At 33.0% G+C, this 19,101-nt stretch overlaps 1 protein-coding gene and 1 pseudogene across 1 annotated transcript; both read left to right on the forward strand.

Moving 5' to 3' along the window:
* Positions 1 to 486: 486 nt before the first annotated feature.
* On the forward strand, positions 487 to 6,593 carry LOC120117571 (annotated as a pseudogene).
* A 10,449-nt stretch (positions 6,594 to 17,042) lies between these two features.
* On the forward strand, positions 17,043 to 17,606 carry LOC120117765. The gene has a single exon (XM_039137994.1). It carries the CDS (start codon positions 17,043 to 17,045, stop codon positions 17,604 to 17,606), a length of 564 nt encoding a protein of 187 aa, XP_038993925.1.
* The last annotated feature ends 1,495 nt before the right edge of the window (positions 17,607 to 19,101 follow it).

The raw sequence follows: 19,101 nt of genomic DNA on the forward strand, positions 1-19,101 counted from the left end.
TTAAAAAAAATTCCACTTACCCTTAAACATTATATAATTTTATAATTAAATTGCAAAATAAAGGATTAAAGAGAAATACGCTATAGCAAGTCTGGCAACTGTATAGGACAAATTAAACACATATGATCGATCAACTCCAAAGAAGAGAACAAGTGAAAATCAAAGGAAGAATAAAAGAAAAATCAAAATCGATCAAATCAAATTAAAAGAAGAAAAATTAGGAAAAGTTTGAAAATTCCCCAACATCCAAAAAAAGACTGTCCCAAACGTGCGCCACCCTATTTTTTTTTTCTTTCACGAATTAATTCTCTCACCCTCACCGTTATTTACCCCTTAAACATCATCGTAGTACCGTGAATCATGTCGTACCGGATAATTCCCCGAACCTCTTTTGTCTGCTAACAGGAAGTGGTGCGCACTTAGAAAAGATAATTAGAAAAAGTCCAAAACCAGACGCAGTTCTTTCAATTTACTTCATTCATCGTACTATTCAGCAATCACTGCAAAAGATTTTCCCTTGGATTTTCCTTTCCCTAAATTCATCTCTTCAAATGCTTTATAATTATCCACTTAAAACCTGAGTTTTATTTCTCACCATCTTTTTTTTAATCTCTGCTTATCAGTTGTTCGATTATATATTGAGACCAGACCCGATTGTGGAGTAAGAACCTAATTTTTCGTTTCCCCTGATTTTGAGTTTTCTATCTTTAAAAGGGAGATGAGAGGTTTTGAGTAGTGTGAATTTGAATATTCCATTTCGAAGAGTGTTGTTTTTGTTATAGCTGCAGATCTGGGGGGGGGGGGTGAATCAAGGTTTTCAATTGGTGCTCGGAAAATGCAAAGACAACCGCGGTACATGACGAGGAGTAATAGCATCGCTAGAGGGAAGAGGAGTTTGGAAGGAGATGAGGACCAGGAGCCGGAGCCAAAGCGTCCCGCTTTAGCTAGGTATTTTCTTATGTTTATTCCCTTTTCTGCTGTGTAAGTACGACTTTGTTTGCTTGCTAGAATTTGTGTGTATCCTAGTTGTTGCCTTTTGTATTGTGTTTTTTTTCATTAGAGGGGGACAAAGGAAGCAAAAAAGCCCCCTTGGATTGAAAGAAAGTAATTTTTTTTTAATAGTAACAATACAAATTGTTATCAACAATGTTTAACTTTGATTCCTCTTTGTAGAACTTTATGTTAATTTAATTACAATTTTGTTCATTTTATAGTCAATTAAGATTTTGCTGCAAGTTTCTAAGTAGCAAATTGCTAGTGGTAAAAGCATTAACAAATCATGGCAATTGGCGAAATCAAAATAAAAATATTTTTGTACTCTGCCTAGTGATTTTTTCAACGCATAAGATTTTTTTTCTTTTTTTCTTTCTTCTTCTGTCATTCGATTCTGTGACACTGGTGCAATTTAAAATCTTAGTATCATGGTTATGAAATGATCGGGTTCTCTCTCTTTAGGGCCTAGTTCTTGTCTCAGTAAATTACATGTTTATGTTATGCAGTGTAATTGTAGAAGCGCTTAAGTTGGACAGCTTGCAGAAACTTTGCTCATCTTTGGAACCCACTCTTCGTAGAGTTGTAAGACCTATCTACTATTTGTGATCAATACACTTGTTGTGGAGGATTTCAGGATATTATAAGGGTCTATGCGTGATCAGTGCATCTTCTTTTCAGTTTTTTGTTCTTTTGATATGGGGTTGGTTCAATTGTCATATAGCCAAGATTAAAGACGTTGTGTTAATCGTGTCAAAATGCTCTTGGGATAAATTGTTCTTCTATTGGTTGAAGTTTCATATGAATAGGAGAGTCGCAGTTTTGTGGATATAAGCTTACACATGGACATGCATATATTGTGCTTTTAGACACAGTTACCTGTTTATATACACTGCACAAACAATTCTTTTTTAAAATGTATGGCAATCGACACTCTTCAAGGTTTCAGTTTCTTATGGGGCTTGTTTAAATCTTGTACATTTCTGTGATTTGAAGGAAGAATGCTGATTTTCTTGCGTAACTTGTTACTATTTTTTCACATAAAATCTACATGTCATATAAGGCTTTCCTCCTTTCATTTTTGTTTTTGGACTATACCAACTTTCACCTCACTGTTATCTTGTTATGTATGAAGGTATGTTGTCGATTAGAATTTAGTGTGATTGATCAACTCTTGGTGCCATCACAAATTGCATGATTCTTCAATATATTTTCAGTTAGATTCATAAGTGTGATTAGATCTTTTACATGATCTTTTATTACGTTTCTCACAATATTTAGTGATGACTATGTCTTTTAGGATGTTACTCGATCTTCCATCTCCCGTTCCCTCTAAAGAGGTCGTCAATTTATGTAAAAATATATATATTTAAAATTTGACCATTATTTTCTATTTGATTATGAATTCACATAAAAGTGCCCAATGCCCATCTTTTGAGGGTGATAATGTTTTTCTATGGTGTTTGTAACCTAGACACTCATTGAAAAGAGTATGTGTGGTGCATGTATTGTGTATTCAATTTATGAGACCAATTTAGAATCTTAATTTTAGTGCAATTTGAAGAAAATCTATTGTGTATTCTGTTATATTTCCCCTTTGGGTTATGTTATTATCCTTATGTCTCTTATTACGTCTGCAACCGATGCTTTTGCAGGTAAGCGAAGAGGTGGAAAGAGCTTTGGCAAAATTAGGTCCCCCTATGCTTAATGGAAGGTAAATAATTCATGTCTGATCATATATGGTTTAATTATTTATTGTCCTTGCTTGGTAGGGTAGTATTGGTCAAGTAACTGCTTAATTTTGGTTGAACTTGAGCATTATATGCACGGATACATACTCGATGAAAGCCATACAATATGCTGGGTTTTGTCATAACTTTTAGTCTTTTACTAGGTTTTGGTTGGTTGATTGATATTCTACTTTTCTTGAATAAGCTTGATCCTTTTACAAGAAGCCTAGTGGGAATTAAGTGTAGTTTGCTTTCTTTTTGCTCTTTTTAACAAAGAACCAACGTTTCTTTAGCATTAAGGTCAAGTATGCAGCTTTTTCTTTTTTTCTTTTTTATATATGGAGAATCTTCTAATACTTTTGGTTTTCAGGCCTTCTCCAAAACAGCTTGAAGGTCCAGATGGAAGGAGCTTACAGCTCCACTTCAGGTCCAGGTTGTCCCTCCCTATTTTCACAGGAGGAAAGGTAGAAGGGGAGCAGGGTGCTGCCATCCATATTGTTCTAGTTGACTCCAACACTGGACATGTTGTAACAACAGGACCTGAAGCTTCTGTAAAGCTAGATGTTATTGTGCTTGAAGGTGATTTCAACAACGAGGATGATGAAGATTGGACACAGGAAGAATTTGAGAGCCACGTGGTAAAAGAGCGTGAAGGAAAAAGACCACTGCTAACGGGTGACTTGCAAGTTGCCCTCAAAGAAGGTGTTGGAACATTAGGAGACCTCACTTTTACTGACAATTCAAGTTGGATAAGAAGCAGGAAATTCAGGCTTGGCTTGAAGGTTGCTTCCGGGTTCTGTGAGGGCATACGTGTACGGGAAGCTAAGACAGAGGCTATTACTGTCAAGGATCACAGAGGGGAATGTGAGTTCATACTTCTACTCTATCTATTTTCATTTGTGTATTTCCTGTAATTTTTTTAATTATGTTGCTTGACAGTGTATAAAAAGCACTACCCACCTGCATTAAATGATGAAGTATGGAGACTGGAAAAGATTGGGAAGGATGGGTCATTTCACAAGAGGCTTAACACTGCAGGAATAGTCACTGTTGAAGACTTTTTGCGACTTGTTGTCAGGGATCAGCAGAAGTTACGAAATGTGAGTTGGATTTTGGTTCTGAAATCAAAAGACTATTTCGTTGTAATTGCATTCTGATTTTTCTATCTGCTGTGTTTTTAGATTCTAGGAAGTGGCATGTCAAATAAGATGTGGGAAGCTCTTTTAGATCATGCAAAGACGTGTGTGCTGAGTGGGAAGCTCTATGTTTACTATACTGATGATTCAAGAACCAATGGTGTTGTTTTCAATAATATCTACGAGTTGAATGGCCTTATTTCCGGGGAACAGTATTTACCTGCTGATTCTCTATCAGATAGTCAGAAGGTGGGTAGGATTATGTGCTTTTTGCAATTTCTAGTGAAATGCAGCATTGTTATAGTTCTTTGCTCTTTGGAGGTTACCATGTGGGATGCACTAGCAGCAATGTTGTCTAGGTGTAAAAGATATTACTTTTTGCAGTATTTCTCATATAGTTGATATATAATTTAATTTTTTGAACATGTTGGTTATAGGACCTGTGTCTGACACTAGTGTTGACTATATTCAGGCAAGAGTATAGTGATAAACCCTAAAAGACCCCTTAAAAAAATTGAACATACCTGTGCGTAACACAGCTGTATCCAACATGCATGCCTGCATCTGACACACATACCATTCCAAGTAACATAGCGTAGGACTGTTCTTTACAATTTAACTGTCTTATGTGCTGAGATAATGGTCTTTTCCCATTTCATGTTGTATTTTGTAAAATAATGATTATATGCTTTCTTTAGAAGCATTGTGTTTTATTTACATTTGGTTTGAGTAGAGGGTATCTGACTTGCTGGATGGAGGATGAATTTGTTGCTACTACCCTGTAGCTTTTGGAGTATGAGAAGGTTAATCTGAGACTTTTCCTTGTTTCTGGCTTGTCACTTTGGATGATGACCTTTTATTCTCCAGTTTTTCTCTATGGAAGTCGTGGAAGTGGCAGTTGATTTGTTAGGGGATGAACCAATAGTGTCTTAATTAAGCAGTGCTTGCTGCATGGATTATCATATAGTTCACAATGAACTAATTTCTTTAACTTGGTGAGTGATAAATAGAGTTATTGAGAGCTTCACTACTTGATATTAGGTTCAAATTTATCAGATACCATGGAGCTGGTTTGATTTTCTTTTTCACCTCATAGACAGGCCTTTGATTTATTGATCTGACGCTGCTTGTTTTCAACTGCTGAAGCTCTGAGTCAGCTTTATTTTAACTTCTATTTTCTAGTATAGTAAGAAAAGTTTCATTAATTTAACAATAGAAACAAAATTTCTGCAGGTTTATATAGATTCAATGGTAAAGAAAGCCTATGACAATTGGAATCAAGTCATAGAGTATGATGGCCAGTCACTGTTGAACTTCAAGCAAAATAGGAGGTCAAGTGCACGAAATGAACTTCAGTCGGGTGCACTGGATTACCCAGTGCTGTAGATCATCAGCTGCAGTTACAGCGGTTGCCAGTTCCAGTTCCTACTGAGCAAGTTTATTCAGGCCTACCAGGCGGAGGTAAGCTTTCAGATTACTGGAAATATTTAGCTTAAAGAAGTTTTTATTCATGTATATCTAAGTTTAATCTTCTTGGGGAATATACCTTATTATTATAATTGCGGCCTTAATCATCCCCTAAAAGACTGGGTTTGTTATGTCCTTAAGGATAACCAGTAATGCCTCTTGTTATATAGCATCGATTCTTGTTTGAGATCTTAAGTCTTGGTACAGCTTTCAGATTTATAACTACCTTTTCTTTGTTGCATCCAATCGTAGCTAGTATTTTTGAGTAATCTCAATTTTGTTTACCTCAGGGTATAATGATAAACGGTCCTCCAGATACTCTGGGCAGTCCCAGATTGGGAATTCAAATTCTCATAAACAACTTGGCAGCACGCAGTTTGCGCCACATGACCAACTAACCGACAATTATCAGCAACCTCAAAGCTTGAAAAATGATAACAATGTTGTTGGGTTGGCTCTTGGTCCTCCACAGCCTTCTGCCATAGAGTTCCAAAATATTGGTTCTTCAATGCAGCCATCAAATCCTAATCCTTTTGATGATTGGACAAACAACCAGGATAAGGGAGTCGAGGACTTCTTTTCAGAGGAAGAGATTCGCATCAGAAGTAATGAAATGCTCGAGAATGAAGATATGCAGCACCTTCTCCGCCTCTTCAGCATGGGAGGTCCTAACGTGACAGAAGATGGTGGGTATGGTTTCTCAAATTACATGCCATCCCCAATGCCAAACTTTGTAGACGATGATCGTTCACGTCCCGGAAAAGCTGTTGTCGGGTGGCTAAAGATTAAGGCAGCAATGAGATGGGGGTTCTTTATCCGAAAGAAAGCCGCCGAGCGACGGGCACGTATAGTGGAGCTAGAAGAAGAAGAAGAAGAATAGCTATGGAATCGTTTTGAAAGCCTCTCGTTTCCGACTGGTTTCAAGAGGTTCACTATAGCTCCATGAATGGCAGACACAAACTAGAGATCCTTATCGTGTGACATTAGTGAGTTAGATAACTCGTGATGGTCCTGATTATGTAGGCATCAGGAATCTCTTCCTGTACAGTAAGTTGTTTCTTTGACTTCCCATTAATAATATGCTTTACCAGTGGGTTATCAGTCTGTTGTTTTCAAGTTGATGGTATCTCCCTTGCCTTGTTGTATAAGATTGTAACCTTTGTGGCCGTCGTGCAGTTGCCTCTCTCAAATGATGTACAACAATTATTTGTGATTTCTGTTTCTAATGTACTACTACATCTCATAATTCATTAACATTTATTTTTATTTATTTTCACGTACCATAAATTTGGTTATTAATAATAGTTTTCAATATATTTTTATGAAAATAGAATTGATTTTTAAATTGCTTTTAGATTATTACCAATAAGAGGGAAAATAATTTTTATATATTATGTTAGTAGTAAATTATTAATATTATATCTTAAAAATTATATTTTAGAAATATTATCGATAGTATTTGGATTTATTACTATATATGTGTGTATACTATTATTTATAACCTTTCTATAATAAAAATAACATTTTAAAATATTTGATAATATATTAATACACTATTCAAGAACAATTTTATCGTATTTTATATTACTAGAAACAAACTCGTAATTTGTTGTGGGCAAATAAAATTCTGTGATGTATCACATTTTTGTTGGAAGTAAATAATCAAAATGAATGGTTAGAGAATTAAAATAGTAATATAAATATGTTGACAATGTCCTAAACAAGTGCATAACCAACTAATCCTAAATTAAATTCCCCCAGACCTGGTAGCTGATATCACAAGGTGCCACCTTATCCGATTAGTTTAGACAATTTATTTTTGTAGTTTCATCACCATACCTAGCGTAATTACCTGCCAGTCATTTGCAGAATTGCAGAATTTTCACCATGCTCTCATCTCAACCTTTGAGCTCTGAAATAGTGTGCGCCAAATATTCATCTTCCCAATCTATAATACAGTAATGCATATAGCAGTGAACAGACAAAAGAGGGAGAGGGCCTTTGTCCACCACATCAATAACTTACATGGATCCAGAGGTCATCGAAAGAAATAAGCTTATCGGATATTTTGAAAAAATAAAATTATTTAATAATATAATATCGTTTAATTCATTGAGTGGTGGTATAAAATTATACACCGTAAAGACATTAAATGTTAACCATTAGCAATTACATAATCTCGGATGAACAAAATATGCATGCTTGCTCTTGCAAAATTGTATGAAGAGTTGGATGGACATCTCGAGCCATGGCCTTGACATCCCCACACACATATAGGTAACCTCCCTGTGAAATCATGTTCCATATACCCCAAGCCTGAAAATGTACAATTTTGTCGAGAAAATAAAAGAATAATAAAAATGCTCTTTATTTTACAATTCATGGTAAAGTTAAACATGTCCAGTACCTTCACTATCATCGTATGTTGAGCATATTCCTTCCTATGTCCCTCTCGTGAAAATGCAATCACAAGCTCAAAAAGTGCTCACACTGTTTGTGTAACATCCCAAATCAGGGTCAGTGACTTAATTGCAAATTTTGAAAGTTTTGTGCTCAATTTAGAAATAAATTAAAAGTCTCGGGAGTTAAGTAAAGAATTTTAATATTGGATTAAATAGCAAAGATGGATGAACTAAAGGGGCAAAATGATCTATTCATGGGAAAGATTTTTATCTTCCATTTTTGAGTATTATAAAACGTGGGAAATATGAGAGAGTTTCAGACTTCTCTTCTTCATTCTCTTCTTTTCCACCGTGAAGCCATAAGCAAAGGTAAGATCTCTTGTTAGTTGATATTTAGCTGAATTTAGGATTTAGTTATGATTATTGGATGATAATTAAGCTTTAGGAAAGCTTAAATTGTCTTAAAAACAAAGGATTGTGGAATTAGGAGAGATTAAAGATTAAGAGTTTTTGAATGAAATTTTGGAATAGAGTTCATTACTCAAATTGGAAGTTGAATTTGACTTGTCATCTATGAGAATAAGAAGCTAGAAGTGTTAGAATTAAGTTTGGGTAACATGGAAAAATTGGTATGATTCTTGAATTCTATGTAGAGGATTAGATTTTGAAGTTAAAGATGTATTGAATGAGTAGTAATGAGTTTAAGCATGTATATGTAAGTTAAGAATAAGAAAAGGGATGATATATGAAGTGTTTGAGAGGAAAGGAAGTAATTTTCGTGCTGAAAAATATGATTTCTGGGCTAGGGGAATCGGTACCCATTCAAGGAGAATCGATACCCCCTCAAACGAACCAGAATTTACAGAATGTCATGGGGGAACCGATACCCCCACAGGAGGGAATCGATTCCCCCCCTAAAGGAAGAAATGAATATTGGTTTATTAAGTTCGTTTAAGTTGTTAGTATCGAATTACAAGATGTAGGTATCTAATAATTGTCTTGAAAATGTATAATTATGTAGATTCAGAGCCTGAACGAGTTCCGGAATCATTGTCAAGTAAGATCAATCAAAGGGAAAGATAAGAGATTGGAATTGACTAGTGAGGCCAGGTGAGTGCATATTCAATAGTATATGATGGGTGATGGGAAGAAGACTTGCGATGAGTCTATTTCCTGAAGAGTTACATATGAATTCATGATTAAAGGCATGAGTTGAATATGAGTGTATGTATGCTTGATTATATGAATTGATATGTTTTGTATGTGTTATGTGGTTTATGTACACACACTATTAAGTGTTAATGAGAGAATATCAAATAAATTATGAAATTGTATGAATATAGAAGATAAGTCAAGAGATGTAGGGAAATGAAAATAGAGGTTTATGAAGAATCATAGGAGAATAAATATAAGTAATAAGATAATGAAATATAAGACTATGTGAAATACATGGTTATGAGAATTAGTAAAATAGAGTTATTTGATTTAATGAGAATTGAGGAAACTAAATAAGATTGAATTATAGAATGGAATGAGAATAATATATCTATTAGGGAACTTGAATATAAAGCGTTGATATGTATATATATATATGATAAATTATATGGTAAAGATCTATGGGGTTATATGAAAAGGTTATAAGAAATGTATGAAATTGAATTAATTAAATGGATTAAAGTAGTATATAAATAAAATATGATTAAGTGTAATATATATGTTTAGAAATACGACATAAGTTATATAATCTAAGGGAATATAAAGAAATAAAGCATAAAGTAGACGAATGAGATAAGTTATTATATACCTATATGATATACGTTATCAGTAATATGAAAGGATTCAGGAAACTTATATAGCTATGTGAAAGTGATCTAGGTGTTTATATGAATTATTCGGTAATAAGTTATATGAAATAAGTATAGTGATTACCAGATCATAAGAGATAAGTCAGAGAATGTGAATAATATGACCAGAAACTATGAGCATGTGTGATGAAATGAATATAGGAAGACATGACTATGAGATATGTGATAAGAAGTTATGATTAACTGATCAAGAGATATAAGCTAAGGGATATCTGTGAATTACATGAAAATGTGATATGTGTAAGTGAATTATGTGATTATATGAATATGAAATCATATGAGAATTTACATGAACTACGTGATTACATGTATGTGTGAATGAAGCTACGAGCTTATATGAATATGTGATATGTTTACATGAATATGTGCAAGGATATAAAAGATAGTGCCCATGTTATGTGTCTTGAGAGCTAGGGGTATAGTTGGCATGCCAAGAGTCGAGGGTCTACGCGGTCCTTCGGGATATGTATATATTCTTTGGAACATGTGTGAAGTCTTGTGAGACACATACTTGATCCCTAGTATATGTATATGATTCTTAAGGAATGATATGTGGTCCTTATGGACATTATTATATAGCACTACGGTGCTATTCTACGCGGCACTCCGGTGCAATTCTACGTGGCACTTCGGTGCAATTATACGAGCTGTGGTGACAACATTAGTGCACAACCTCTATAGACTCACATATCTATGGTTCTCACATGTGTACATGGGCTAATAAAGGAAATAATATAAAAGAACCTTGCATGATAGTATGTGATTGGTTTGTAATCTTATGGTGTGAAGTGATATGTGATATGATGATGTGAATATAGCTTGGTTAAGAGGAATTGATGCAAGAACATATGACAAAAAGATAAGGAACGAAAATAAGACTAATAAAGATATAATAAATACCTTACATATGATTTACATGTTTTGTGCTATGAAACCTGTTATAAGAATATGTGAATGATGTGTGTGTACAAGTGGATAGTGGTTGCATGACAGAATGTATGATTTTTTATGATATAATAAGTATAGATTATGAATGCATTAGTAGTGGTTATATGTTTTTATGCCTCACTAAGTCATCGACTTAGCGTGTGAGTGTTTCACACGTAGGTTCCGGAAAGCTAGAAGAAAAGTGAAGAAGAGCAAGACCAGTCAGTTACTTCTTACCGAAGATCAGATCAGAAAAGATGTCTTGAATTAGATGTATTTTGTATATTGAATATAGTTGGCATGTACTAATTGATTGAGTTAAACAAACCGCTGTGACTTTAATGAAAGTTTTAAATTTTCTCGAGTTTTTGTCATGAGTCAAAGTTTGAAAAGTCAATGTGACACCTCAGACTCGTATCCGGGTCGGGTACGGGTTGGGGGTGTTACAGTTTGGTAAACTTATTGACCTCATTTTCATAGGTGCAATCCTGGAAAACAAAGGGTATCAAAATGAACAAAAATGGGATCTCCTCTACTCTTTTGGAGTTAAAAAGACAATTTTAGGTTATGGCCTCGCCCAACGCTGGATCCAATATTGCTTCATTTTCGTCTTTGGTACAATGACTTTTTTCGGAATAATTGGAAAACTGATGGAATGATCAATGATACTCATGTTATCTCACCTTGTGTGGATTCAAATCCTAACATTTACCTTAAAATGTAAAAACTCACTTTTGTTTTTGACTTTATTATGTTTTGACTCCTATCGATCAATATTCATATTGAATTCGAATTTTGATACTAAAAATATAAATTAAAATAATTATTTTATAATAAATTTCAGGTTCAACATAATCTTGCATGCTACAATTAACAAACAAATGATATTATGAACTGAAAGGACAAACAGTATGAACTCCGTAGTTTTAGGGTTCTTATAGTTACATAGTTTTAGGGTTTTGGAATAAATAAAGACATTTATGCGAACCCAACCATTGAATTCTGTTTTTCTAACCCAAATTTCATTATCGTTAGATTTGCTTTTTTTTTACTTTTTATTAACTTGTTAATACTTATACAATTGAAACTTAAATATTCTTATATAAATATTATAACTAATATAAAATAAAAGGAAATCAATGTAAACAAAAGGTATTATATTTAAATTGTTACGATAACTTGATTTAATTTTTTTTATATATTATTATTTTTTATTAAAAATTAAAATAAATTTCAAAAATATTAATTGTAATTTAACGTAAACAAAAGAATGAAAAATAACAAATCTTTAATATTAAAACAAACAAGATCTAAAAACAATTTATTGAAAAAGTCACGTGTCAAAAAATTAAATAAAGGAATAAGGGCACAAAAGAGGGTAGGAGATTTATGTTCAATTGTAGAAGCTCCTAAGGTGAACAACTTGTAGAAACTTTGCTCATCTTTGGAACTCATTCTTTGTAGAGTTGTAAGACCTATCTACTATTTGTGATCAATACTCTTGTTGTGAAGGATTTCATGATATTATAGGGGTTCTATGCATGATAAGTGAATCTATTTTTCATTTTTTTTGTTCTATATAGGGTTGGTTCAATTGCCGTATAGTTAAGATTAAATACACTTAATTGTGTCAAAATGCTCCTTTTTTTTAAATAAAGAACCAGCATTTTTTAAGCATTAAGGTCAAGTATTTAACTACTTTTATTAATAGAAAACACAATTATAATATTACACCCTTACCCTACTACTTTTCTCTTCTCTATCTATAACTCACACTTTTGATACTTTCCCCCCTCTTTTTCACTCTAGATATAATATTAAATATTACAAATATCTAGATTATTTTATGAATATTTTTATATATATGTACTTTTTCTATATTAATCTAGAATATTACTAAGATATATCTCTATGATAATCATATATTTATCTAGAAGTTGCATTGGATCTTAATACTCCCCCTCAATGCAAACTTCTTTCATAGATGATTTGCAGACCATTTCGAGTGCTTCTCAGGATTTTTCAAACTTTGGTCTACTCAAACTCTTTGTGAATATATCAACAACTTGTTCATCTGTCTTTGTTGGCACAATCTTAATATCTCATTCAAGGATCTTCTCATGAATGTAGTGATAGTGAACTTCTATATGTTTTGTCCTTGGATGAAAAACTTGATTCTCTACTAAACGTATGACTAATAAATTATCGCATAGAACCCTTACTTGATAATCTGCTGATTGATGAAGGGCTTCTATTAGTTGTTTCAACCAAGTATTTTCTTATGTCATTGATGTTACAGATCGATATTTTGCTTCGGTGCTTGATAATGATATTGTTGGTTGTCTCTTACTACTCCATGATATTGTTCCTGATCCAAGACTAAAAACATACCCAATTGTTGACCATCGTGTATCATGTATCGACTAGCTACTTTAACTATATAAATTATGTTTGGTCGGCTTAGTGTGAGATAAATAAGACTTCCGATCAATTCTCGATACATGATAACATCTTTTAAATTTTTTTCTTCATCTGCCCCTAATTTTATATTAAGATCCATAGGAGTTGAGATGAGTTTGCAGTTAAGCATCTCATACTTATGTAAAAGATCCTTATCATATTTTTATTATCCCAAAAATAATTCTTCCTTTGTGTGCCCTACTTCGAGTCCAAGAAAATATTTAAGTTCTCCAAGCTTCTTCATATAAAATTTGATAGAAAGGTTTTCCTTTGTTCTTTGAATTTTCTCACAATGATCCTCCTGATGATTAAGTCATCGACATATACTACATTATGGCTAGTTTTCCTTGATTTTCTTTCACAAATAAACTAGAATATGAAAGAGCAATTGTGAAACCATTTTGTATTAAGAACTTACCGATCTTTCCATACCATGCAATTGTTGTGATCTTTGCCACCAGGCTAAATGCTTCTTCATAATATAGCCTATATTGTTGAGAGAAACATCGAGCAACAAATTGAGCTTTATTCCTTTCAATGGAGTCATCTGGTCGAGTCTTCACCTTTTTTTTGTCATTTATTTTCTTTGATATGAAGCTTTCCGAGTGCATCCTTTTTCGTCTTTTATGGTTACTCTATTCATTTATTTGACTAATGCCTCTTAATTAGCCAATAAATTCTTCAACTCTACCAATGATGGTTGAGTAGGCCATCCCCTCATAGGGGCTATAAACCCGTTATACTCGGGCCTTAGACCATTGATGACAATTCTCTTCATCCTTGCCTCACTCACATTCTCTTCAGGGGCAAATTGTGATATTTCACGACAAAAAGATTTCACCTCGATGAAATATTGAGAAATAGTTAGGTTCCTTGTGAGATACCTGCAAGTTCATTTTTCAAGAGCTAGAGGCATGCTTCATTCCTTTTTGAAAACATTTTTTCAAAGTTTCCTAGGTTGCCTTCGATGTTTTTTCGTTACGGATGTGCTTCAATAGGTCCTCATCGATTGTAATTTTCAATATAATTAAATTTTTTTCGGCCTTGATGTTCCATTTTCTCAAGGCTTTGACATTTTCATTCGATGGAGGAGTTGTACCACTATCAACAACTATTTGGCACAAATCCTAATCTTATAGGTAGGATTCTATGCAAGTCTGTCAATAACCATAGTTGTGGTTATTAAGCTTATTGATTTCACTATTGGTGCAAGATCTGTCATCATGAATGACGTCTGACATCAAGTAAGCTTGGTCTCAGACCAATGAGCTACACAGTTCCTAACCGTGCTTCGATAGAATCTATGCTTAGAGCCTTGATGTCACATAAGTTGATGTAAGCATCCAATGCTTATTGAAGCTTTTTGTACACATCAATTTTTACCCTAATGAATAAAAAATTAGTTTTTGTACTTTTAAAATATTTATGAGTAACCACCAATCAATTTAGGTGTGATTTGGTCACCAAAATGTTTAAGATTGTGTGAAGGTGCAATTACATGAGGAAGGATTAGCACCCTCACCACGCCCGTAAAAATGATTCTTATTTGATCACAAATATTTTTGTTTAGACTCATGGATGTAGTGAATGTATTATTTAGGTTAATATAGAATTTAAATTTTTTAAATATAATCTTGGATCCCCTAACAGTTAAGAGAACCCAAAATTACTATCAAGAACCTACAAAATTCTTATATTAATTTATATTCAACATTTTAAGGTGAAATCCATGATGGGCAATTTCGAATATTTTTCAACATATTGAAAAATATTGAAAACTTCGCCTCACTCTAGAAAACACTCCGATGTTAATAGACTATGCTCAAAGTCATAATTTACGACTCTTTAAAATGCCTTAAGCTCTCTAACGTCCAAGAGAGATTTAAGGAATTTTGCAAAGCCCGAAAAATCCTATGATTCTTATGATATATATTTTAAAAATTCGAATGTAGAGACTTTTATTAAATAACCTCGAAATCTTCTAATGTCTAGAAAGATATCGAAAATCCATCTAACTCATGACCTTGTTTGAAAATGTGATGAAGAGGAAAAATTATGTATCAAACTTTTATTTTAAATATGAGAATTGTAGGCAAACTGAGCAGGTTCACTAACTATTTTAGATTTCTGAGCCCTAATATGTTTTAATCTTAAATTTAGTGAGTTTAACAAGCTTAACGAACAACAAGTCGAGTTGAGCAACAAGTTTTTTTAACAAGCATGAGTCGAGCAAAATTTTAATGAGCTTAACGAGCAACAAAATTTTTTAACGAGCACGAATCAAGTACTTCCCAAATCGCGATTGGCTCACTCGATAATCACCCCTACTTTGTACATATCCTTTATATCCAGGCAAGTTAGCCATTCTTTGATTAAATAGAATATATATCATAAACAGTCAATTGATGTAATGAGATGATAAAGTCTGAATCCTAACATTTTGAATTTTTACATTTTGTTATAAATAAAATAAAGGGTAAAGTATATAAATGGTCATTGAATTTTTTAGATGCTTGCATTTAGGTACCTAACTTTTAAAACTTGCAATATAGTCACGAAACATTTAGTTCATTTGTAATATGGTCACTCAAAAAATTTTCGATTTGAGTTTATAAAATTCAGTTATGTTTTGAGGGTTTAGGGTTGCTGCTTTAAGTTTAGTTTGTTATGACATATTTTGAGAATGGATTTTGAATTTGGGGTTGGGCATGTAATTGAAGTATTTTAGAATTTGAGGTTTAGAATGTAATTGAAACATTTTGGATTTTGGGGTTTAGAATGTAATTAATGACTGTGTTGCAAGTTTTAAAAGTTGAGGTGACCTAAATGCAAGCGCCTGAAAAGTGCAGTGATCATTTATATAATTTACCTTAACGGCAGTGAAACGGCCGTTACGCGGGGATCATATTGCAAACGAACTAAATGTTTGGTGACTGTATTGTAAGTTTTAAAAGTTGAGGGACCTAAATATAAGCATCTGAAAAGTTCAATGACCATTTAATACTTTACCCTAAAATAAATTGTATTGAAATAATCGCCGTTATGATTGATTTTTACTAAATTTAAACTAAAATAATCGCTACATAGATTAGAAATCGGTAATTAAAAAAAATCAGACTTCAATTATTGGATTAACCATAGCATTTCCATCTTCACATTAGTACAATAACACAAGTAGAGCTGGTTTGTTTAATCAGGCATCAAATGTATGGCAGAACAAAAACCTGAAAAGTCAACTATATACTTGCCGTGTACAATGAATCAATCTCTAAGCTCTTCCCCCAAAAAGGTTGGTTCCTTAGCCATGAGAAAGGCCCTCCATTTGCTCCGGCTACCCGGCAATTTTGTTTCCTCTACAGTACTCCTACTACAAGTCTGGCCTAACTTCATCCTTCATTTTCAGACAATATGTGACCTTGGAGGAATTTTCAAATTCATGCTATCGTGCCACCATTATATCTAATTTCTTATTTTCTATAGTGTTTTAGTAAACAAGTTAACAATAATCAAACATTTTCATATAATCAAAAGTCACGAATATAAATAATTATAAAAAATTAAAAAGAAAATAAATTGTCAAATACTAACATTCATATCTAATATCATATTACAATTATTCTTTAAATCCCGGAAAAGATTACCGTTCTAAGATGGAAATTTAGTCATTAAGGAACAAATTGGAGGAGTAAATAGAAAGAAAAGTTGGGTCATGTCTTAAGGCTTTAGTAAGAGCACGTGCTATACAAAACACCCCTTACGATTAAAGAGATTATCTTCTCTTTTTAATCTTTTGCTTGTCTATTTCAAAAGTATTTGAGTCACTAAAAAGACACGTGACAAGGACTGGATAACTGTGATGTATTAAGTTTGATGAATCCCCTATATATTTATATGAAGTTTTTTTTATAGATAATATAAGAATTGATAATTCCCTACCCTCATATTATATATGTCTGTACATATGCACTCAATCATTATCATCTCTAAAAAGCTAGCTTTCCGATATTGTTTCAAACGCCACTTTTCTTAATCCAAACAAACACCAACGAATTACGTGAAAAGAAAATGGATAACGTTCGCCGTAGAGGATTTTCTTCCGGTGAGGAAAAGTTCTCCAATAGAATCATCTCAAGAAACTCTTCGGTCGGCTACTCTTCTCGGATATATTACTACCGGAGCTCCGAAGGGATACCTTTTAACTGGGAAATGCAGCCCGTCACACCGAAGGAACCTCAAAAGGAAGATACCCTCCCGCCGATCAGTCAGCCTCCGGCGGTGCTTAGCCTCGGCTTACCTAAACCTCGAATCGACATCGTCGACGACCCTAAGCCTTTCAAACTAAGGGTGTTCAAGTTTTGGAAACAAGGAAAAAGAAGCCAGGGTAACAACAGCAAGAGGCTTGATCAGACCGATAAGTATTGCTCGAGTTGTGAGATGAGCAGCTCCGACGACGGGGATTTCATGGCGTCGCCGCCGCGGATATCGAGCTCTTCGTCTTCATCTTCGTTCTCTTTCTCGAATGGATCACCGAGTCCATCGAGGGGCTCATCGGTTGAAGGACATTACGGTTGCAGTCCCTTGCATTTTTCTTCCTTCCGTCTTGGTGTTTCAAGGTTAAGGTTACGTTGATCAACATTATACGCATGTTCTTTAACTTACATAAACTAAATATAATATATCAGTCTGAAAATTTATGTTTTTTCCCTTTTTCATTTGAAGTGGTATCATTACATAATCCATAAATAGGTACAATATGAAATATTGTGTAGGACGTACAACTAAATGTAAAACTAATTTAGTTTTTTTATATATATATAAATTTAACACAATTTAATTCTCTATCATCTTCATTTCGATTTATTCTGATATTTAATTATATTTCATCTGTTTCGAATTCATCTTAAAGTAAAATTTACCTTCAATTTAATATAAATTTTTTTATTCAATAATGTGAAAGAGATAATTGAAACATACATAAAAGAATGAATTTTATAATAATTATCATTAAATATATGTATAGAGATATTATAATAGTTATTAAGGTTAGATTAGATTAAACATTTTTTTATTCTAAATTTCATTTCATTTCATTTCGATTCGATTTGGAATTTTAGTTTTATAAAACTTATCTCGAATATATTAAAATACTTATAACATATAATTAAATCAAATTAAAATCTTTAAATCTAAATAATTTAATGGTCTCTATTCCCGAACCTCTCATGATTTTAGCCTGAACCCAAGTTGGGTCTCTTTATAAATATGGTCACAAATCCAACTGAATTTTAATATGTAGACCCAAATATTCAAACATTGATAGTGACCCAAACGGTTCAGCACTTGAATTGGTCCAAAATGGACCTCTAGCTTCGGCTAATATCCGATTGGACTTGCATCTTATACTCTGTGTTCGATTTATTTACATGTCAATTAACTTATTACAGTTACATTATTGTTAAGGTGTTTTATTTTCAGTGATTTTTCTAATAGTTTTATCTCTTTTTATTATTCATTTTTTATACACTCATATTTATTTATTTTTATTTTTGTCCGAGTATTGTATATAATTTTAGAAAATTGTTTAAATTAAATTAAATAATAACATAAAATTATAAATATTTATAACTAAATTTAAATATAAATTCAAATAACTCGACTCGACTCAAAAATTGTTTGAGTTATAAAATATAACTCATCAACTCAATAAATCTATTTTTTTTATTTGATTAGATCAAATACTTACCTTAACCGAAACCGTACATTCTACATACGCCACGATACTTTTAAGTCGGTTGGGTTGAACGATAGCAACATCGGCATTTCATATTCACATGTATAAAAATATTTTGTTTAGAGCCACACTGCAAAAATTTGTAAACCACTGATCCTAGAGTACGCCTTCTAAATTCAAATCCAATAACTTCCCTACGAAAAATAAAAACATTATCGTGCAGGCAAGATCCTGTGGTTTAAGTAGGACTAATAGAGGTTGGACCATTTTCAGGCCCGCCCTGCCTGTATTTTTGTTTTGTTTTAGACATGCACATGCCTGTGTTTTAGTTCTAGTAAGATAAAAATTCTTTTGATCAACTTTTTGTTTACATGCAATTCCATGACTTACATT

The sequence above is a fragment of the Hibiscus syriacus genome, unplaced genomic scaffold (assembly GCF_006381635.1).
Source record: "Hibiscus syriacus cultivar Baekdansim isolate YM2019G1 unplaced genomic scaffold, ASM638163v2 tig00110321_pilon, whole genome shotgun sequence".
Classification (NCBI taxonomy): Eukaryota; Viridiplantae; Streptophyta; class Magnoliopsida; order Malvales; family Malvaceae; genus Hibiscus; species Hibiscus syriacus.

Coding starts and splice junctions, on each gene's coding strand:
- LOC120117765 (XM_039137994.1), top strand. CDS start 17,043: ATGGATAACGTTCGCCGTAGAGGATTTTCTTCCGGTGAGGAAAAGTTC.